The sequence below is a fragment of the Cnephaeus nilssonii genome (assembly GCF_951640355.1).
Source record: "Cnephaeus nilssonii genome assembly, chromosome: X".
Lineage (NCBI taxonomy): Eukaryota > Metazoa > Chordata > Mammalia > Chiroptera > Vespertilionidae > Cnephaeus > Cnephaeus nilssonii.
Window position 1 is genome coordinate 63,635,004 of NC_137071.1, and position 24,173 is coordinate 63,659,176.

At 39.9% G+C, this 24,173-nt stretch overlaps 1 protein-coding gene across 3 annotated transcripts in view; it reads left to right on the top strand.

Annotated features, from left to right (window-relative positions):
• The window catches only part of DIAPH2 (diaphanous related formin 2), a 981,952-nt gene that overhangs the window by 175,449 nt on the left and 782,330 nt on the right, over positions 1 to 24,173 (top strand). For all 3 annotated transcript variants that reach the window (XM_079765114.1, XM_079765112.1, XM_079765113.1), the window contains one exon: positions 21,841 to 21,980. In XM_079765114.1, the coding sequence (XP_079621240.1) occupies positions 21,841 to 21,980 (140 nt within the window). The remainder of the gene's footprint in view (positions 1 to 21,840; positions 21,981 to 24,173) is intronic.

Sequence of the window (24,173 nt, forward strand, 5' to 3'; positions counted from 1 at the left end):
AAATAATAGTGTAGTTTAATTACAAAAGTAATCTTCAATTTAGAAAATCTGGAAACAGGTTTTCAAGAGGAAAAAACACACGTATATATGTAAAATTCCATTACTCAGGGATCATTACCATTAACATTGCCATGGATTACCATTTAGATGATAGAAACATTTTTACATAATTGAAATAATACTGTACATATAGTTTTGTATCTCATTTCACATAACATTGACTCAAAGATATCTTTCCATATCATGAGAACATTTTAGTGGCTGCATAATATTCCATTTCAGTAGATGCCGTAGTTTACTTCTCCGTTTCCCTACCTTTGGTCTTGGACAGTGTTTACAAGTTTCCTTACTAAAAAAAAATGATTTCATAAACATCTCAGTACATAAATCTCGGTCTGTAATTCAAATATTTCCTGCGATGGTGCCCAAAAGTAGCATTTCTAGATCAAAGAGAATTCATACTTTTTGAGGCCCTTGGTTTCTCTTCTCAGGTGGCTTTACAGACAGATTATGCGAAGCCTGAGTGTTATCAGCATTCGAAAAGAATTTCTCACCACAAGAGCAGGGCTTTTCCTTCCTTTACCTGTATTGTAAGTCAGTAAGTGCATACCTTCTGTATAGCTGTGTATACTGCATTATCAAATTAATCCAGGAAACAAAGTATGTTATTTTATGTACATATTTGAATCTTACACAGCTTATTTTGAAGGCAGCGGGTACACGCTGCATTTTTCTACACTGGGAATCTTTTTGTGCTGGTTATTACTCTGTGATATTGCACTACTCTTTGAAATCCCAAACTAAAGCAATAATTTTTTTTCGAAGGTTCTTTATCTTTGTGGCCTTGACAAGTGAGCCAGTACTTTGGAGAGTAAGTGATCCAGGACTGCATTTTAGGACAATGAGAAGTGCCAAAGGCATGAGAGAAAGACTAATGGATAGGACACCGGACTGGAAATCAGATGCTCTAGGTTCTATTCCCAGCTCCATTTGTGGTTGTATATCATAGCCAAATTTGATTAAAGGACTTGCCCAATCTGTAAAACGGGGGTAATATGTCTCCCCTTACAGGAATGCTAGAGGGATTAATGTGATATTTAAAAAAAATACATTTTGTCTTCTTCCAAAAGAATTCTAACTTTGAGACCAAAAACTAAAGTCAGTCTATATTCCCAGTTTATTAACTTAAAATCCTTTATTGGTTACTTATATGAAGTATAGATTGACTGCAGGATTTCTCCAAATGTAGGACAAAGTTACTTTACATATATTCCTTTATATTTATGATATATGACATTAAAATGTAAGGAGAATAAATTCTTTAAAAATCCCACCATGAGCTAACATGGTCAGTCTGTGTCTAAAAACAGTATGAAAGTATTTTTCTTTATGAATTTATGATATTTTCATTTAAGAAATAGGCTGTGAAGCAGGGGCATGAAAAATAATTTCTTTAGCCTCATTGCTTGAATCCATGCTTTTTTCTTAATGTGGTAAAGTTCTGTCTATAAATTTATCTCACTTATTCTTATCTAGAATGAGTATTTTCTAAAAATAGCAGAAATCTTGGGATGAATTAAAGAGGTGACAATGTTAAATAATCCCTAAGCCTCATTCAGACACTTTCATTAAAATTCTTCTGGTAAAGGAAATGCTATTCAATATGACTTTGAGCCCTTTTAAGACAGGGGCTATGTCTTTAGACATCTTTGTAAACCCAGTGTTTAGCACATAGTAGGTGCTTAGTAACTGTTTACTGAAGAAATTAACCTGCTGGTTGAGATAAGAAATAAAAGCAATGCATAAAGCTCATCTGTTTCCAAGAAAACTAGTCTACTGTAGAAGCTGCAAGGGTCTTTGAAATAATATCTTAGTTAAAAAGGATATTTCACACATACACCACAATTTCCTAAGAGTTCAAGGCATTTACCACACTGTAAAATGAACATTTTCAGAGATTATACTGGGTGCAGATATTTCAGATTGGTTGTATTTTGACCAATAAGAGCTTGTGCTTTGCATAAAGCCATGCAAGTCATTATTTTCTTGGACAAGAGTAGAAGTTTTGCCCTTTAATTTTTGTTTTATTTTTGCTTTCAGGGACTTAGCTAGATTGATAATTCGGTCTGTAGTGATTTTTAGTATTCTAAGAGAAACTCCCTGTTTTGAATGCTTTGGAATATCCTTAATGTTTCAAAATAGTTTTAATTTTTTGGGGGGGGGGCACATGTAGTGGTAATGGCATGTACCATTTTTTTTTAAATTGCTGAAAATAAGTTGTGAGATCTATGTCAAAACATTTAGTAATGTATATTATGTTTCTCATAAAAATGCTTCCCCTCATGCATATTTTTCTGCTTCAGTAAATGAAAAATATATTGGAGGAAAGGAGTTTCCTCTTCCAACCCTAGGATTTTGTAAAGTTCTAGTAATATAAAGTGTGTCACTCACTGAACAATAGGTATATTCCTAAAGAATTATGTGAAACATTACAAAATAGTTACTGCCCTTCAGGAAGTCTGCTGAAAGAGTAAACGTTATGGTGGCTGGTGGGTGAAGTAAAAAGTTATCGAGAATAATGATGGAGCAGTGAGTAATCTCTTGAGTGAGCAATATGTTTACTCTGGTATCTATGCAGGGACAGAGAATCAATTGAAATTTTGGTAAGTCGTATGGGACTTAGGTTCCACGGAATATTGCTTCTGGGAAGAGACTTATGTTCTCGGGGATGTGTGTGCTTTGCTCCATTTTTAGTTTTGATAGTGGTTACTCTTTCTTAGAGGCCTCAGGAAGTATCTTTATTCCTTAATTTGTCACAGAACTGTGGAATCTTCAATCTGCAAGTGACCTTAGAGATAGTCTTCTAGTCTAACACCTCATTTTCATAAGAGAAGGAAACAGAATCACCCGAGAACCTGTGTATCTCGTGACAAAAAGCAAATTGTCACTGAGCCAGGTTTGAAATAAAAGTGCCATGAATTCCACTCCAGTAAGTTTCTCTCTTGAGCACACTGCCTCCTTAGTATTACTACTGTTGTGTTTTAATCATCAATCTCGTCTAGCAAAATCCCTCACACCACGTTCTGCTCATCTGAAATGACATATGTAGGATGTTGACTGGTCTGGAGACCAGACAGATCAAAGGAATTGATTTTTGGATCCCAGTGTGATGAAGGAGGAGGCTTGATCTATAGGTTTGTTTAAGACCAGGAACCTAGTTTTCTTTTCAGGACTCATAGAGGATGTAGGGCAGGGGTCCTCAAACTTTTTAAACAGGGAGCCAGTTCACTGTCCCTCAGACCGTTGGAGGGCCGGACTATAGTTTAAAAAAAACTATGAACAAATTCCTATGCACACTGCACATATCTTATTTTGAAGTAAAAAAACAAAATGGCAAAAACACCCTCATGTGGCCCGCGGGCCGTAGTTTGAGGACACCTGGTATAGGGTATAGCTTTTTAAAACTAAGGGGGTTTGACTGAGGGTGAGAAGTTTGTTCTCATTGCAGGTTAGTGAGTGCATCTGATAGACTATGTGGTATTTCAGAGAAACGTGCCACAGATTCTTCCTACTATATTTGTGTATCATGAAAACTCACTTGTAACTCATCTACTTTCCAAATATGCTGTGCATCTTTGTTTATGTGTATGTGTATTTAAACAGCTGAATTAAAATCTCAGGTTATATATCCATCCATTCATTCACCCAACAAATATTAAGAGTTATCTCCTGTGCTAGGCAATATGCTCTGGACTGGGGATGCAGCTTGTAAGGAGAGAGACAAAGCCTCTGCTGCCGCGGGGCTTATATATCAGTGAAGGGGGGCAGGTAATCAACAGATGAGTAAACAAAGAAAATACTGAATAGTCATGAGCCCCAAAAAGACTAAAACTGAGTAATGTGGGATTTTTAGGGTGCTGTTTTAATGGTGAGCTACATCATATAAGATTCAGAGAAGGCCTCTGTGAGGAGGTGGTTATTTGAATAATGGGAAGGAAACAACTATGCACAAATTCAGGAAAAGAGCCTTCAAAGCAGAGGGGAGAATGCATGCAAAGGTCCTAATGTGGGAATGGGCTTGGGATGTGCAAGTGCCAGAAAATAGACCAGTGTGGTTATAGTAGGCCAGCGAGTAGTGCATACGGATGGGGAATGGAGTCAGATGAAGTTGCAGAGGTAGGAAAGGGCAAAATTACACAGGGCTTTGTAGCCCTCCAGCATGGAGGTCAAACAGACCAGAGTTTTGATCTCTCTTACTTATTACTGTGTGACCTCACACAAGTTTCTTAACTTTTGTGAGCTTCAGGTTTTATCATTTGTAAATTGGGAATAATTATTACTTTGCAGAGTTGTTTATAAGGATTAGGATAGTAAATGTAAAGTTAATTTTTAGTGATGGGCAGGTCACACTCATGAAATTGGATGTCAATGATGTTGATAATCGCTAAGAAAGGAAATAAATATCCATTGTATATTAACTATGTGTTAATAAGCATTGTGCTGGACATTTTACAGTTATTTATATTTAAATCCTCAAAACAATTCTATAAGACAGTGAAACACAAAACTTGTTACTTTTACAGTGAAAATAGTCCTATGTAGCAGATATGGATTCAAAATAAAATCTCCATGACACTGATATCACTTTCCTCCCGTTGCATTAAGGGAATAAACCTATTATAATGTGTTGGTTGGTTTTGTATGTAAATACAATTTGTGACTATACATGCTTTCAGAGAACTATCTTTGTTATTACATGAGTACCTCTTGCCAGTCAGGAACTTGAGTGCATGATCATATTGCTCTCAAGGCTTATTAGGTTAATGTCTTATTCCTCTTAGATACTCTTACTACTTTCTTTGCCTGACCGGATCTGCATAACAATATTAATACTTGCCAATGACATGCCACGACTTTTGAAGAAATCTAATGAGTCTTCAGGTTTTTTTTCAGGATTCCTGCATTTTCCCCAAAAGACACACATCATATGGCAGCCTCTTCTTTTGAAAGTGTTTCACCCTTAGTTGTACTAGTTGGAAATGTCACAATAGTGCATTAACCTACTGAGCTCCAGATGGCTCTTTGTTGTTTTTTCTTTTGTCTCGTTTTGTTTAAAGGAATGTAGAATTGGCTGCAGTATTCTGACTGATGGCAGATTGGGTAGTGTACATTTTGTTTGTAAACATGCACTGAAAAAAATCACAAGTTGTGCTTTTTATTCTTTGCTTAACAAAACCCTCACTGAATATATATGATAAGTTGAAAGGCTCATTCATTTTGTGAGCAAGTTTATGAAGACATTACTGATGAGCTTAACTGTTGAAGATATGGAACATCAACATTTTTGTTGTTAATCTTCACCCGAGGATATTTTTCCATTGATTTTTAGAGAGAGTGGAAGGGATGAGGAGAGACAGAAAGAGAGAAACATCAGTGTGAGAGAGACATTGATTGGTTGCCTCCCACATGCACCCTGGCCAGGGCCAGGGATCAAGTCTGCAACTGAGGTACTTGCCCTTGACTGGAATTGAACTCGGGACACTTCAGTCTGCAGGCTGGTGCTCTTGTCCACTGAGCCCAAACGGTTAGGGTTAACCTCAACATTTTACATTGGGTAATAGAAAAAGGAAATGAAACCTTTCAGTGATGTGTTTATGTATGTGTTGAAGTATTAGATAATATTTTTTTTTTCCCTGAGAAGCAACAGGCTAAAATAATAAATCATCAAATGTAGACCATGAAGTAATGTTGTTTTTAGAATAATTATTTTGGTGAAAGAGGAATGTGTGGTTTCTTATGTTTAAATTCACAATTTAGGTCTTTAGGGGTAAGACTATTACCAGCAGAAATAGTAGATAATCTCTGGAAGTAATGCCATCATATTGAGTAATATTATACTGTTGCCACTATTGGCATAACCTTTGACTGTAACATGATATATATCCCTTTTGAGCCAGAACATTGTTTGAACTTTTATTAAAAACCCTATGAAGACTACAGGCGCAAGTACTATGTGCTCAGTATTCTTATCAGGTTGTTCTTTCAAGTGAAGCTAGGGCTTTGAGCAAGCAGTATTTTGTGATATTTTTTATATACTATTTGAGAAGTAGAATTGGTTCTCATGCTGCATAGATGAATTATTTATCACAAAAAAGCTTGAATAACCTATAAATCCATCACTACTGTAACAAATACAAACAAATGTTTGACTTTGTTAGTAAAATCAGTTGACTGAAATTAAACAAAAAGATCAACTTCCAGGTTTCTTAGAGTTTATATATACTAACCTAAACAAATAATTTCTCTTTTCAACACTAACCAGAAGACTATCTTACTAAAATACTATTTGATCCCAAAGATGTCAGTTTCTTTAACAAGACTGAATATTTATGGACTAGCTGATTTCATTATAAATATATTGTCACTTTCAATGTCACAATAATTTTTTAAAGGTCAGACCCCATAAAGGGAAAATTGAGTATTCAGTTGCATAAATACAGATTAAAATCTTATCCGCCTCATTGTTATCTATCTTGAAAATACTCTATTTTGTACTTCCTGCTGCCTGCTTTTAAATGTAAGTACTGCTTAGATTTTCTTATTTGGCCTTGTCTTCTCACTTTCTATATGCTCTGTGGAAATCTTGGACACAACTTGGAAGAAGTATTGCTCAGTGGTCAAGCACACAGGATTCAGAGTCATACTGATGTGGGATCAAATTTAGGCTCCATCACTTACTAGTAATGGGACCCTGCCCAAGTTTTGTAAGCCTCAGTTTCCTGATCTGTAAAAATGCAGATAACATCATCATTTAGCTCAGAGAGGTTCCCTAAACCTGGGCAATGTCTTAGTTCCTCCATCTTACCTAGCCCATCATCCTCATTCACTTATTAGGTGAAATAAGTCTATGTTCTAAAAATCTTTCTCATCCAGTCTTGTCTTTATAACTGAATTGTTAATGGTTAAGCATACCATCATATTCTTCTGTGATGATTTCAAAAGACTAAACCAACCGACTGCTTCCATTCTCTCCCCTAGGTACTTGTCTGCACACCTTCCTGTCCAAGCCATCATTTGCAATACAGATGTGTTTGTCATTCCACAGCATATGTCCTTCCATGTCTTCCTCTTATCTATGAAAGTTTTTCAAATTTGAGCAAAATATAGAACACCCCCTTTAATGGAAAAACTTTCTCAAAGGCCCCCATGTTGGCTTAAAATACTTTAATTATACTGTTTAAATATGTGACAACACAAAATGAGATATAATGTACCAGTATTTCTGTTATCACTTATCATTGTTAATAGTCTGCTTATTGTCCCTAACTCCCACCCCAAAGAGTAAGCTCTTTGATGGCAAGGGTATGTCTTGGCTTACCTCTGTACTCCCAGTTACTGGAACTTCATGTGAACTCAATACATTTTGAGTGAGAATCCTATATAATTCCCATATAATGAAGAGGTAATATGCAAATTGACCATCACTCCAACACACAAGATGGCTGTCCCCATGTGGAAAAAGATGGCCGCCCCCATGTGGACACAAGATGGCCGCCACAAGATGGCCAGCAGGGGAGGGCAGTTGTGGGCAATCAGGCCAGCAGGGGAGGGTACTTGGAGGTGATCAGGCCTGCTGGGGAGGGCAGTTAGGGAGGACCCAGGCCTGCAGGGGAGGGCAGTAGGGAGGGGATCAGGCCTGCAGGGAAGGACAGTTAGGGGGGACCCAGGCCTACAGGGGAGGACAGTTGGGGGGAACCAGGCCTGCAGGGGAAGGCAGTTGGGGGGAACCAGGCCTGCAGGGGAGGGCAGTTTAGGGGAACCAGGCCTGCAGGGGAGGGCAGTTTAGGGTTACCAGGCCTGCAGGGGAGGGCAGTTGGGGAGAATCAGGCCTGCAGGGGAGGGCAGTAGGGGGGAACCAGGCCTGCAAGGGAGGACAGTTGGGGGCAACCAGGCCTCCAGGGGAGGGCAGTTTGGGGGGATCAGGCCTGCAGGGGAGGGAAGTTGCGGGGGACCAGGCCTGCCGGGAAGGGCAGTTAGTGATGACCAAGCTGGCAGGGGAGGACAGTTAGGGACAATCAGCTGGCAGTGGAGGGCAGTTGGGGGTGACTAGGCCTGCAGGGGAGGACAGTTAGGGGCAACCGGGCTGGCAGGGGATGGCAGTTAGGGGTGACCAGGCCAGCAGGGGAGGGCAGTTAGGGCCAATCGGGCCTGCAGGTGAGCAGTTAGGCGTCGATAAGGCTGGCAGGGGAATGGTTAGGGGGTGATCAGGCTGGCTGGCAGAAGCGGTTAGGGGCAATCAGGCAGGCAGGCAGGTGAGCGGTTGGGAGCCAGCAGTCCTGGATTGTCAGAGGGATGTCTGGTGGGATCGGGCCTAAATGGGCAGTTGGACATCCCTCGAGGGGTCCCAGATTGGAGAGGGTGCAGGTTGGGCTGAGGGACACACACACACACACACACACACACACACACACACACAGACACCCCGTGCATGAATTTCGTGCATCAGGCCTCTAGTATCCTATCTAATAAAAGAGTAATATGCAAATCGACCATCACTCCAACACACAAGATGGCTGCCCCCATGTGGTCAAAGATGGCTGCCCCAATGTAGACATAAGATGGCCGCCACAAGATGGCTAGCAGGGGAGGGCAGTTAGGAGGGATCAGACCTGCAAGGGAGGGTAGTTGTGGGTGATCAGGCCAGCAGGGGAGAGCAGTTGGGAGGGACCAGGCCTTAAAGGGAGGGCAATTGGGGGCAATCAAGCCTGAAGGGGAGGGCAGTTAAAGGTGACCAGGCCAGCAGAGAAGGGAAGTTGGGGGCGACTGGGCCTGCAGGGAAGGGCAGTTGGCGGGGTCCCAGGCCTGCAGGGGAGAGCAGTTGGGGGGGGACCAGGCCTGCAGGGGAGGGCAGTTAGGGGTGACCAGGCCTGCAGGGGAGGGCAGTTAGGGGAGACCAGGCCTGCAGGTGAGGGCAGTTAGGGGTGACCAGGCTGACAGAGGAGGGAAGTTGGGGGCAAACAGGCTGGCAGGGGAGTGGTTAGGGGGTGATCAGGCTGGCAGGCAGAAGTGGTTAGGGGCAATCAGGAAGGCAGGCAGGCAAGCGGTTGGGAGCCAGCAGTCCTGGATTGTGAGAGGGATGTCCAACTGCCCGTTTAGGATCGAGCCTAAAAGAGCAGTCGGACATCCCTAGGATTGGGCCTAAACGGGCAGTCGGACATCCCTCGAGGGGTCCCAGATTGGAGAGGGTGCTGGCTGGGCTGAGCGACCCCCTTCCCCCGTGCACGAATTTCGTGTACTGGGCCTCTATTCTATACTAATAAAAGGGTATTATGCTAATTAGACCAGGAGACCTTCTGGACGTCCTTTCGGACAAAGCCATGGTGGCAGGGTTGAGGCAGAGGCAATTAGGGGTGATCAAGCCAGGAGGGGAGGGCAGTTGAGGGTGACCAGGCCAGCAGGGGGGGGGGGTCACTTGGGGGAGAGCAGGCTGGCAGGGGGGTAGTTGGGAGCGATCAGGCTGGCAAGGGGGGCAGTTGGGGGCAAGAAGGCCAGCAGGGGGGGCAGTTGGAGGCAAGCAGGCAGTTGGGGATGATCAGGCCAGGGGGGGGGGGGCTATTGGGGGTGAGAAGGCCGGCTTTGGGGCAGCTGGGAGTGAACAGGGCGGCAGGCAGGTGAGCGGTTAGGAGTCAGCGGTCCCAGATTTTGAGAGGGATGTCCAACTGCCGGTTTAGGCCCTATCCCAGGAATTGGGCCTAAACCGGCAGTCAGACATCCCCTGAGAGGTCCCAGATTGGAGAGGGTGCAGGCTGAACTGAGGGACACCCCCCCCCCCCCGTGTACGAATTTCGTGCACTGGGCCACTAGTTTCTAATAAGAAAAGGACACCATATGCACAGTAAGAGATAGATGCCTTGTCTCTGCACTACTATTTTGTGAAGAAAGTGAAGTCTGACTAATCCATGTATGTGCAGAAATTATGGCAATGGAAATTTAATACTTTAAAAAAGGGAAGCTTCTGCTTTAGTATGTGAATGGTGGCATATTCTCAATCATAGGTTCAAAAGGGCAGTACCTTTGAGATCATCTAGCTCAGTGGGTTTGAAATTTTAAAAAAATCAAAGCAGCTAATTCCCAAGGAATCATATGTGGAATAGGAATGTAGAAAGCAGATGAACATGCAGATGTCTTCATTATTGGGGGAGGAGAGGATCTGGAGACTCCCTGATGATACTTCCTTTTTGCACATCCCCTCAGCCCTCACACAGCCCCGAAAACACCTTAAGGAACTTTCTGGACCCTCAGAATACAGTTTAAAAATAACCTAATCTACCTAAGGTAGAAATCCTTTCCTGAGAATCTCAGAAAGATACGCAGCCTATCTTAGTATCACCTGATTCAGATGACCAGAAACTAATCAGTTCATAACACAGGCATTTCTTTCATTAGGCCATTTAGAAAGAAAGTACTCAATTATAAAATAACATATGATGGCAGCAAACATTAACTGAGTGCTTATTATTTACCAGGTATTGACTTTACCTGGACTTTTATTTCATCCTTACAACAACCCTGAGGGTAGCTACTTTATTATTCCCATTTTGCACATAGGTAACCTGAGGCATAGGAGGTCAAGTAAAAATTTGATTAAATTCCCACAGCTGTTGAAGGTATAGAAAGAAAATTTCTGAAACCTTTGCCCATTTTTCCTCTTTTGTTATAATTCTACATTGGGAGCAAATTATGCCCATTTGAAGATAATTTTGCACTGTCTTCAGAAAAGAACTCTCTATTTAGGTTCTAGCCTGTTTCTGACATTTGCTAGTTATCTCATCTCAGACAAGTCATGACTCCTCCATGACTCAATTTTCACACTGCAGAAAAGAAAACTGGTTTTAGTAATATCTTCCACTGCAGGTTAGATTCAGATGAAAACATATATAGGAAAAGTTGTGAAAGCTGTTTGTGCTATAGAAATGTAAGACATTTTTTGATATCTAAATATGAATCTCATTCAGTGCTGAAGACACACATCTATTTTTTTACATGTCAGCTAACCACAGATCTTTTTTCCTTGTTTTCCTATCATTTGCATATTTTACTATTGATGTACTTTTGAATTAGGTGAGCAAGGAATTGAATAGAATTCAGTATTTGCATTTTGGCTGATAGCATTTATTAAAGTGTTTGGAAGGCTAGGGGTTTGAAAATAATGGGTAATTTTTTGTTTGGTGGAAGATATTTTTTCTTATTTCATTTACAATTTATAGCTTCATTACCTACTTAAAATACAGTTTCTATCTAAGCCATAGGAAACATTTATAATCTGCAAAAGTATTATTAAACTGGATTTGTTACAATGTCTAAACTTATTCTCATAATTGGATCTCAAAAATGGTAAAGCAGGGAGGGAAAACATTGTATATATCTTCATTGTCTTTGCCCAAAATAACAAGTCCTGATAAAGTTTTCACTATTGTTTTTATCTTTAAGTGGTCCAGTGAAGAAATTGGCTATGTAAAATATTAGACATTATAATTGATCAAATTCTGCCCTTTTTAAGTCATTATTTTCATAGATGACCTTTCTCTATCTAAAATGGTGGCATGCGTTTTCTCCCTCATAGGGTATTAGAGAGAGTAAATGTTGTGAGATCACAAAATAAAGGAAACAGGTCCTTAACTTGCATTGTTCCATGGGCCCCTCTGTCAGTCTGTTGAACCTATGGGCACCTTGTCAGAATCATGTTTCAAGGTCTATCTATAATAATAAAAGTGTAATATGCTAATTAGACCGGACAGCTGAATGACCTTCCAGATGTCATTCCAGATGTCCTTCCGGACGAAGCCACCGTGGTGGGGGTCGAGGCAGAGGTGGTTAGGGGTGATCAGGCAGGCAGGCGAGCAGTTAGGGGCGATCAGGCAGGCAGCCGAGCAGTTAGGGGCATCAGGCAGGCAGGCAGAGGGGTTAGGGGCAATCAGGCAGGCAGGCGAGCAGTTTGGGGCATCAGGCAGGCAAGCAAGTGGTTAGGGGTGGTCAGGCAGGCAGGCAAGTGGTTAGGGGTGATCAGTCAGGCAGGCGAGTAGTTAGGGGCGATGAGGTAGGCAGGTAGAGTGGTTAGGAGCCAGTGATCCTGGATTGCGAGAGGGATGTCTGACTGCCGGTTTAGGCCTGATCCCGGCCTAAACCGGCAGTTGGACATCCCCCAAGGGGTCCCCAATTGCGAGAGGGAGCAGGCCGGGCTGAGGGACCCCCCGCATGCACGAATTTTGTGCACTGGGCCTCTAGTATATATATAAAAGCTTATGACGGACTCACACTGACCACCAGGGGCCAGATGCTCAATGCAGGAGCTGCCCCCTGGTGGTTAGTGTGCTACCACAGTGGGAGTGCCGCTTAGCTGCCCGACCCATCCTGGTGTCCCACCAGCCGGGCAGCAGCCAATCACTCCCTCAGTAGTCCTGCAAGTCCAATCTCTGGAGAACGGGCAAGGCACCGATGGACTGGCACCACTGGCACGATCCCAACAATGTTGCCGGTCACCTGGAAGTTGGCTTTGGGCACCGCAGCTGCTTCCCCTCGTCAGCAGGATAGATCCAGTTCCTGGGCCGGCAAGGGTGTCCCGCTGTCAACCTGGAGGGCCAATCGTGTCTCGGCCCTCCCCACTCGCCTTGGGTGGGTGCCAGACGCAGGGCTCAAGGCTGCTGCGTGCCGCTGTGGCAGCGCGAGCCTCTCCGGATTGGGATTGACTGGGCACGAGCGCGCAGCAGGCACAGCGGGGCCGGGATGAGCGGGAGTGGCAGGCAGGCGTTGGACTGCGGGTTTTGGCCCAATCTCCACAGGCCACCCAGAGGGACCCCACCCATGCACAAATTCGTGCACCAGGCCTCTAGTGTAAATAAAACAAAATACATAGGATCAAAAATGAAACCAATTATATTAAAATATATTTATTAAATTATTTTTAAAAATTATGACTCCTTCCAGAGAAAGAGATACTTATATTTACACAAAAACCTGTACACATATGTTCTTAGCAGTTTTATTCATGATAGATAAAAACTGGAAGCAATAATGTGCTCTACAGGTGAATGGTTCAATAACTGTAGTGTAGCCATACCACGGCATGTGACTCAGCAATAAGCAGAAACAAACTAGTGATATTTGCAATAACCTGTATGATTCTCCAGGGCATCATGCTGAGTGAAAACAACCCGTGCCAAAAGATTATTACTGCATGATTTCCTACATATAACATTCTTGAGAAGACGAAATATATAGAAATGGAGAATAGATTAGTGGTTGCCAGGGGTGGAAGGTTGTGGGAGGGATTTGAGTATGGTTACAAAAGGGCAACATGAGGGATCCTTGTGTCCATGGAGCTGTTTGGTATTTTGATTTTGGTGATTGGATACATGAATCTACATGTGATCAAATTGCATAGAACTAAATACACACACACACAAGTGCAAGAAAAACCAGGGAACTTGGACTAAAATAGGTGGGATTTCTCAATGTCAGTATTTTAGTGGTGATATTGTGATATAGTTTTAAGCAAAATGGTGACATTGTGGGAAACAAAGGATTTCTCTGCATTTTTCTTACAGCTGCATGTGTATTTATAATAATCTCAAAATAGAAAATTTAATTAAAATATTGAGGCAGTGATATGCTTCTTTTCAATATTTGTTAAATAACAAGCCGAAGTGGCAGCTTATGTAGCTAGAGTAAGTTTGAAGAAATAGTGAACCTACATGATATTTTGAAAAACTGCCACAAATGTGGTGTTTGTGGTGTGATAGTAAATATCTGTGACTCTTATGAGTCACAGTGACTAGGTTGTAGGTACTGTTTATACTACTGTGGTCTATTGTCTACATTCATAATGGGAAGAGATGCTGAATTTAAATCAGTAGTTACTGAAAATAAAGATGTTATTTTTCCCCTTTCAGATTTACATACTTCCTAAATTGGGGCCCAGGGTTAAGAACCCCTATGTTATTTTCTATCTGTTTGCATTTCATTATCTGATGTGTCTCAAGGGCCTCTATCAAATAAAAGATAAACATAATGTATAAACGTTCTTTTATCAGTACTGTGGGTAGTGATAAGGGCAAAAAAATGCTAGTAATAACACTTTAAGTTTTACTTTTTTAAAAAATTACTTTATTGATTAAGGTATCACATATTTGTCCTCAACCCCCCACCCCCCATTCCCATCCCAAACCCCTCCACACGCATGCCCCCACCCCCCTGTTGTCCGTGATCACTGGTTAGGCTCATATGCAAGCACACAAGTCCTTTGGTTGATCTTTCTCCCCTATCCCCACCCTCCCCTACCTTCCCTCTGAGGTCTGACAGTCTGATCGATGCTGTTCTTGTTCTTCAGTCTATGTTGTTCAGCATTTCCCCTAGATGAGTGAGCTCATGTGATACTAGGAATACACTTATAGGAACCGAAAATGAGACAAGCAATAATGGTTATGCTGAGAGGCAAATGAATCAGTCTATAGTGAGTTTCTTTCTGGGCCAACAGTTCTTTTGAGTCCCAATGTCTATGTCCAACAGTTTATGTGTACATAACAGCAATGATATTTCAGTTCTGGATGGTGGACAAATGGTGGTAATTCAGGTCCGACCCTCTCTGGTTTGGTCCTGGGCAATCTGCAGTAACGCACATCTGCTGACTGCTAGTATGGCAAGGCATCGTCAGCGTCTTTCATCTCTGGACTGTTTCTCTTCTGTCTTCATGGCTGGAGCACTCCTGTCAATTCCTCTCTGTTACAGGAATCCACATGGTCTCAGAGTTGTTTTCTGAAAATATACAAACATATTCTCGACCAAAAGTTAATAAAGGAATCTTAAATTGCCAATCAAAATAAGAAAATATTCCTGAAAAATCAATTGTACTGGAAAAAAAAGCTGTTCCTAAAGTGTTAACTAAAATTTTTATTGGTAAAATTGCGTAAAATATAATGAACCTAAAGCAGTCACATTTTAGTGCAAAAAAGTAAAATTTAAAAGCTATCAAGATTACAGCATAAAATTTCCAAAAGCCTCCTAATATTTAAACCAAAAAAGGGGGGATAGTAGAAGAATATCATGTAAGGAAAAATATCCTGTAAATAAATTACATCTAAAAAATTTTTACTTTAGAAAATTAACTTTCATTTGTAATGCTAACAGCAAGACACCCAGGTAAAACATACATGGTGTCAAAACAAGCCAAAGGAAAATCGTTTGGGCAAAAAAATGAAAAAGGATCGCAAGTCAAATTTATAGAAAACACTTTAAGTTTTAAAGACTTACTTGGTGTGATTCACCTAGCCCCGTCCGTGGTCGGCAAACTGCAGCTCGCGAGCCACATGTGGCTCATTGGCCCCTTGAGCGTGGCTCTTCCACAAAATACCACGGCCTGGGCGAGTCTATTTTGAAGAAGTGACGTTAGAAGAAGTTTAAGTTTAAAGAATTTGGCTCTCAAAAGAAATTTCAATCGTTGTACAGTTGATATTTGGTTCTGTTGACTAATGAGTTTGCCGACCACTGATCTAGCCTTACATTATTTACCATTTTTGCTTAATACTAGTTTTAAAAGGCAGGTATGGGTAGATTTTAAGTATGGAATAGACCACACATTTATTGTGTTTGATATGAAAGAGAAACATACCAGATTGATTGCTTATTATACAGATTTATTAACTTTGAATATCATTAAATATTTTAATTAGCTTTCACTAGCAAATCACTTAACAGTGATTTAGCTTTTCGTTGTTGACATGTCTGAGAGTATGTAGATCAAATGCGATTGTTTTACAAGAAGTGAAGTGAAGTGTTTTGGGTTCAACCTATTTATTAAAATATCCTTTTATTAAGGTTAAAAATTAAAATTTATTGGGTATTTAATTAATTATTTGATGTTATTATTATTTTCCTCCCATATTTTATAAATTATTTTTTCATTTTATAAATTAATGTGTTTCATAATAAGAGAAATACCAATAGGGTGACAGAATTTAAATATATGTCTAGAGTTTCTTTGTGTACTTGATATTTCTAAAAGTATATGTGCTAAAAGAATATTTAAATATTCTTTCTGTGATGGTTTTAGAGTCTGTAATTTGAGGATGAAATGCTTAAACAATAAATGATTTTTAAAAATATATTTTTATTGATTTCAGAGAAGAAGGGAGAGGGAGAGAGAGCTAGAAACATCAGTGATGAGAGAGAATCATTGATCAGCTGCCTCCTGCATGCTCCACACTGGGGATTGAGCCTGCAACACAGGCATGTGCCCTTGACTGGAATCGAACACGGGACCCTTCAGTCCGCAGGCCGACCCTCTATCTACTGAGTCAAACTGGGCAGGGCAATAAGTGATTTTTTTTGTAGAAAAATTTTATACTTAAAAAACACACCACTTTAGCTAATTATATTTAAATAAGCTTAGTCAAATCCTTTTTGGACAAATGGTCTGTATAATCTGAAGAATTATGATACATCTACATTGCTGTAAAATTTTTTCTGTCCTAGAACTTAGGATATGTTCTCTGACTTTGCATATTACTTTCAACTTCGGTAAAGTTCTTAATTAAGAACATTGTATTCTGCAGTGGGAAACGACACTGCCTGAACTTATCTCATGATAGTAATTTTCTGTGTAGGTTTCTTTCTTAGAGACCCTGAATTGATAATGTGTGGTGTTTGTGTGCTATATTTAATGCAATTTAAAGAATTTTCACTGCAAGTGGCATATACAATAATTTGAAATGTTGAAATATATTTATTTTAAAATATAATTTGTATTTTCTGGATAAATGAATTATGTAACTCTAATAACCTCCATTTATAAGATGTTTTTCTCATATAATTGGAGATAAGCCATTTAACGTTTAGTATTCAGAGTTGATAGCCCACCAAATGTGTCCGTAATAGACTAAATAGGTGGGTAGACTTGGATCACGTACTTGTTTTGTGTTTCCTTTTCCTACTGGAACTCAAGGAGCTGATGATGAGGAAAATGGCATTTTGGTTGCCTGCTTATGCTTTTAAAGTTTTAGGAGCCTCTCAAAGAACATTGTGACCTTTATAGATATTCCAAATTTGTTAATCTCAGACATTGCTTTTTCAGAGAACCGCAATAACAGATATGAAACTCGATTAAAGTAGCCAAATTAACCTGACTTTCATAGGGTTTATAAATCATGGTCAGTAAGAGCAACAATATTACTGTTTTCTTGACAATATTGTCTTTACTCTTTGAAGATGACACTACTAATAGTAATTTATCTATGTACATGTTACAGTTGAAAAGATTTGTGTACAATCAATAGTTCTTCCTAGTGTCTACAGCAAGATACCTTTACAGCTTAGAACTATGTATGAAGTTTGTCCTCAAATTATAAGTAAATATATATTTACATTAAAGAGTGACAGATCATGCTCAAAGTAAGCCACTTAAAATCACAAATAGTATCTCCACTACAAACTTCAAGTGTTCCTTTTAAAATATTGGTTGTCTGGTGTTGACATTAACATTTCATATCAGGGGAGGAGGATGTGATTATTGTACTGCCCCAAACTACTTTTTGGTTCTCTATGTAGTGTCTTAGAATAATACAAGCACAGTGACACTGACAAGTGTGTCTCCATTCTAATGATTTTCAAATTAAGGAATGGTTTCAAATTAGGAAAGCTTTTTGTTCATCTAGCTTTGGAATAGCATGATGTATGATAATTGCTAACTTTGTCTGCATTATTTTTTAAAGATCAAATGGGCACAGTGGTATTTTTCATTAATCTCATACAGAGCAGCTAATTAAAATTTCCATTATTATCCATCCATTATCTAGTTGTTTCCTTTGTTCAGTATCAGATCAGGGTGTTACTAATAAGCCATTCTTGTATTACAGCAATATTTAATATAGTGAGAATTAGTTTAATCTATTGAACTGTTTTTTAGATGATTTCTTTAATATTATGTTACACCATATTGATATGCTGAAGATTCTTTGACATTTTGTAATAGATATTTCAGAATTAAATACTTGTTTCTTTAATTTTTTTTCAATTGTGGGAAAAAGTGACATACAGTAGAAAAAGAAGTAACCCGAGGACCAGAATATTAGTGTTTCATTCTTGTAATCTTACTAATTATGTGAACTTGGGCAATCACCATGATTCTCTATTTCTGTAATGAGGGTATTAGAATAGCTGATGTTTAAGGGCCAGTCCAGCCTTCATATGTTTTCATAATTATCAAGTATGATTTTATGTTAAAACCCCTAAGTCATCCTAAACTCAATAAAAGGCATTTGTTCTGCCCTAGCCAGTTTGGCTCAGTGGATAGAGTGTCGGTTTGTGGACTGAATGGTCCCAGGTTTGATTCCAGTCAAGGGCACATTCCCTGGTTGTGGGCTCCATCCCCAGTAGGGGTGTGCAGGAGGAGGCCAATCAATGATTCTCTCTTATCATTGATGTTTCTGTTTCTCTCTCCCTCTCCCTTCCTCTCTGAAATTCAATTAAAATATTTTTTAAAAAGATATTTGTTCTGTAAGGCTATATAATTTTTTTCTTGCTCCATTCAATCAATTGCTTCCACTCCTTATAACCATAGATTATCCTAAATTACATAATTTAAACTTGTTTCTAAGACTTGGGGGAAGGGTGGGTCCCAATGTAATGGGCTGGCCCAATTGCTCCATAAATAGTATCTCAGCCTCGACCACATGGAAGCAGGGAACTATCATTTTCTGAGCAGCTTACTCTGTAAGACAACACATATGAAACACCTGTTTTAGGCACTTCATATTCATTGTCTTACTTCATCATCATAACAAATGTGAGGGGGCTAGGAGTTTATTACCCCCTATAACATAGATGAGCAAACAGGTTTCTAGAGATTAGTTCAATAACCTGCTCAAAGATTAGCTGGAAGGTAAGTGAGGGGGTGATGATTCAAACCCAGAGACAGTTTGAGTGGTCCCCAGCATGCCATCATATGTTGTCTCAATTTACCTGTTCTATACTAGCATCTCTGAATATATTGTACTGGAATGTCTCATGTAATATTCTGAAGTGAAATTTGGGAGCTTCTGCATGTTGAAACTCATCAGTCATTCACCTATTTGTTTATTGTCCAACCATCTATCCATCCATCCACCCATCATCATTCCAGAACTATGTATTGAGTAATTACTATATGCCAAGCAGTGTTATGGTCTGGAGATAAGGTGGTAAAAAAGGTTGGGAAGATTCCTGCTTCATAGAGCTTATGTTTTAATGAGGAAGACACAGTAAACAAAGAAAGTACTAAACAAGATTGACTTATATAAAGTTAATACTATAAATGAGGTTTGCAATGGTGTCGCGATGATAATTGGTGTGTGGAGGGGAGAAGACTGTTGGGCTGAATCTTGAATGATGAGAGCCATCAATGGAGAGGTCAGGGGTTAGAGTCTACCAGGCCGAGAAAACAGCAAATTCTAAGGTCATTCTGCAGGCATAGCTTTATATAAAAGTCTCCAGGGGATCAGTAGAGCCTTGTTATCCATTAATTAAGAAAAAAAGTGTGAGGATCATATGAAAGTGGTGTGTGGTAGTAAACTTGCACAATTTTATGCTATAAATGTTTAGTTGCGGAATCCCTTGTGGATTTGAAGCCTTAAGAGCTGGATAAATAAGTTATAGAAATGTGGAAATGATTTCACAATGACGGTTTTACTTACTGTGCTATATGTGTGGTGATTTATCTAATAGACTTCTTGAACAATTACTTCTTTTGCAATTACAAAGCAAGAAAAATCAGGTCAGTGGCCAACACACAAAATATGGGCGCTAAAGTAGGAAATTGTATTCCTTGTTTTGTAATTGTTATGGACAGATTCGATAACAGCATACTTTTGTTGCGGCTCACCAAATTCAGTCACTGTTAGGTACTTGGCGTACGTGGACTTCCCAGTCTAGAGAGACAGACACAAATAATGACCTCTGCCCCAATGTGTTAAGTGCTATAGGAGTGATGGCAGCACAGTGCTATAAGAAAATGGAGTTTCCATATATAAAACTTTGTCAGACTTTAAATGTTTACTGGAATTTTAGAACATTAAGACATTAGGCATGATTGACAATTTCTATATTGAGAAGGTATTCTCAATAAAAAATCAATAGTATGAAACCCTAGGGAAAACATTTCTCATTATTAATTTTTTAAAAATTCTCTAATAATATGACTTCTACCAAGTGGGAAACATTTTTCTTTCCTTATTGTAGCTTAGATACTTAGCAGAAACTGAGTGTAATTTGTATGAACTTAGAAAATGGGAATCAAGCTAGAGTTTTTATTCAGAGGGATATGCTTGTAATATTGGGAAAGTGCAGTTATGACCATGTTTGTCTAGAAAGTAAAACTATTAGTTATTGTTGATGATGTTTTCCTCCCAGCCTTTCCCTCAAATTACTTATATAGTTACTAGAGGCCCAGTGCACGAAATTTGTGCATGGGGGTGTGTGTGTCCCTAAGCCTGGCCTGCATCCTCTCGCCATCTGGGACCACTGGCTCCTAACCACTCACCTGCCTGCCTGCCTGCCTGATAGCCCCTAACCACTCTGCATGCCTGCCTGATCGCCCTTAACTGCCTCTGCCTGCTGGTCTGATCGCCCTTAACCACCCTCCCTTGCCTGCCTGATCACCCCTAACCGCTCTCCCCTGCCGGTCTGATCGCCCCTAACTGCTCCCCTGCTGGCCTGATTGCCCCTAACTACCTCTGCCTCGGCGCCCGCCACCGTGGCTTTGTCTGGAAGGAGGACCGGACAACTGGAAGATGTCCAGTTGACCCGGTCTAATTAGCATATTACCCTTTTATTAGTATAGATGGCAAGGTGGTGAAGCTAAAGAGCAATGATATGATAATGAGTTCTAGAAATAAAATAACACCATGTATACTGGAAATTAAGCTAAAAATTAGTCACGATCAGATAAATGCATTTAATGACTTTTAAAGATTCATCTATAACAGAGTAACAAAGTTAGAAAGAAATAGTTGGGAACTGAATGTTTTCGATTAATTTGATTAACTAATGTGCTCATAGGAAACTAGTGTTTTACATTTTAATCATTTTCACTTGTTTGTTGAGATAAGCTGATACTGGTATTTCAATAAATGTGGGTAATGTATAATGTCTTATATTAAATTTCATGCACTGTATTTTGTGGAATCTATTTAAAAGCCTAAGCTGAACGACTGGTTAACAGGTCACCATGACGGACATTGACCACCAGGGGGCAGACGCTCAACACAGGAACTGCCCCCTGGTGGTCAGTGTGCTCCCACAACCAACCTCCTGCGGCCCCTCCCCCCAACCTCCTGTGGCCCCGATCAGCCCTGATCACTGACCAGGCTGAAGGACCCCACCCGTGCACAAATACATGCATTGGGCCTCTAGTATAATATAAATATCTTAGTAAGGAAAATTAAGATGATTGCTAAATGTTCATCCTGTGGGTTTAGGATCAACTACTGTAATATTAATCCTAATGCCTGGATTGTAAATGTAAGCATTCCTGCCGGTGATGCTTTATGCAACTCAAGTCCATATTCTATTCAAGGTCATGATCACCAGCAGTGTCATTTTCTTTTAAATGAGGCCGAGGAGAGTGTTGAGATATACACAACATGATTTTACCACATCAATTCTATGACCATGAATTTTTAAGTGCCTAGCACTCTGCATACATTTTTATACAGAAAAATCTAAACATATTCTATGCATTATTTTATTTGAAAGTTTTACAAAAAAAAAAACAACCTATTGTTTTTCTGAAATGGTATCTTTTTTCCCCCATAGGGAGGGCTGAAAAACAGCAAACATGAATGCACTCTGTCTTCTCAAGAATATGTTCATGAATTACGATCTGGTATTTCAGATGAGAAACTTCTTAACTGCCTTGAATCTCTGAGGGTTTCTTTAACCAGCAATCCTGTCAGGTAGGTGGTTCTTATTTGTTTTGGTATGATTCATGCAAGTTATACTGTATATAATTGTTGGGAATATAATATGTCACTCATTTGAACCTCAAGATAGATTTCTGACTAGAAATCTAATGTTAGTTAATAAAACTGCAGTATCTGATTATGAGATTGTAAGCATTTAAATAATGTTATTAATATGATTTTTAATAATTTTCAGTTTTAAGAATACAAATATACTTAGGTGTTTGATTCCTCTTTGATTATACAAACATGGATCCAGAAGTTAACTGTGTACTTAGATAATGATTACTATATATTTATTTGTAAACCAAATTCAGTATATTGGTTCTATGATATTATTCCTTTTTTAACTTGAGAAGTAAATATAATTTTACATTCTACAAGTTTTAAATATACTACTTACACATTTCTGTAATTTGGGGTAGGAAAAATACAATTATTTTAACCAATAAAAGAAATAAGTGATAAAGTATTAATAAACTCTTCAAAATTATTAAAGAGGATTTTTAAATAAGTTCCTTGCTAATGGTATATTCCAGTAACTGATGTTCCTATATTAACCATAAAAAGCCTTTAATTACACCAAAATTAAAATGTTTTTATAAGGAAAATAGATTTTCAGTGTAATATGAAAATATTTTGGGATCTACTTACACAATTGCTAGACTCTTAAGTTTAGAAATTAATGCATAAGACTATATAGAAATTGTATTTCTATTTTATTCACTAGAGGCCCGGTGCACGAAAATTTGTGCAGTGAGGGGGGGTGGTCCCTCTGCCCGGCCTGTCCCCTCTCACTGTCCGGGAGTCCTCAGGGGATGTCCTACTGACAGCTTACGGAGCGGGCCTAAGCCACAGTCTGGCCTTCTTCTGTGGGAGGTGACTGGGCTGATCAGAGGAAGGCAGTGCCCCCATCACCCCACTGCTGCTGTCACTGCAGACACAACCGCCTGGGCTCACGGCTGCCTGAGCCCCGGTCCTCTCAGCCACCAGGGCTCAGGGCTGCCTGAGCCCACGGCTGCCTGATCCCCGGGCCTTGCAGCTGCTGTGGTTTTGTCCAGATGGACATCTGGATGGACGTCCAGAAGACGTCTGCCCTAATTAGCATATTAACCTTTTATTAGTATAGATATTTTTCTTAATATATAATGGGTTAAGATCTTCTTACTTCTCTGACCTAGCTACAGAGCCTTGGAAAATAATTTAGAGCTTAGTCATTCTGTTTGGATTTACGTATAAATTGAAGTATATCATAGTACATTTGACCCTTCGACAACATGGGGGGTTGGAGTGTCCACCGCCAATCGAAAATCGGCTTATGACCTAAGTTAGCCCTCTGCATAACTGGATTCCCAGAGCCAGTTGACCCTTATACAGTGCAGCTTTGAAATGTGTGGGTATATGTGAACCTGTGTTGTAATATATATTTATTTTAATCTATAATGCATTTGGCAGAAAAACTGGAAAATTATGATTCTACAATACAAATTGAAAAAGAAAAACGGTACGATGTAACTTACATTTCAATATAATCATTCAAAGGTGGCTATCTTGCTATTTCTTCCAGAATGCTTCTGGTTTTAATGATTTGAACAGGATGTGAGTTCTTTGAGAACTGCAACTAACCATGGTGGTGATCTCCCACAACCCGCGTCAACCCTGCCCTCCCCTTTCCCCTAGCCGCCCCTCTGCCCCTCTCCCCGCTCACGTCCTTGTCCCTGCCTCCTTCCTCAGGTGACCTACAGCACTCTGCCATAGTGCACTTGTGTGTTCCGAAATTTCCTTTGAATGGTTAACTGATTTAATTACTGAATAAATGATTCTTTAAGAAGTGACTGTAAAAGTATGCTTCGTTTTAATTATTTGAACAAAGGATTGAGTTCTTTCAGAGGTTCTGCGGAGGTGAAGTAATTATGGTGGTGGTTTACCCCCTCGACACCCCAGTCCCACCCGCCTGTCCCCCCCCCCCGCTTCCCCCTCCTCTAGTCCCCCCTCCCCAAGTCCTCGTCTCCTCACATAATGTACAGCACTCCGCCGTAGTGCACCTGTGCGTTTTGAAATTTCCTTTGAATGGCTAACCGATTGAGTGAATAAATGAATCTTTAAGAAGTGACTGTGGAAGAAGTTGTGAAATTTAGGCATGAAGAGGTCAGGGGAAGGTAGCAAAAACGCCTTTTTATTAGATGG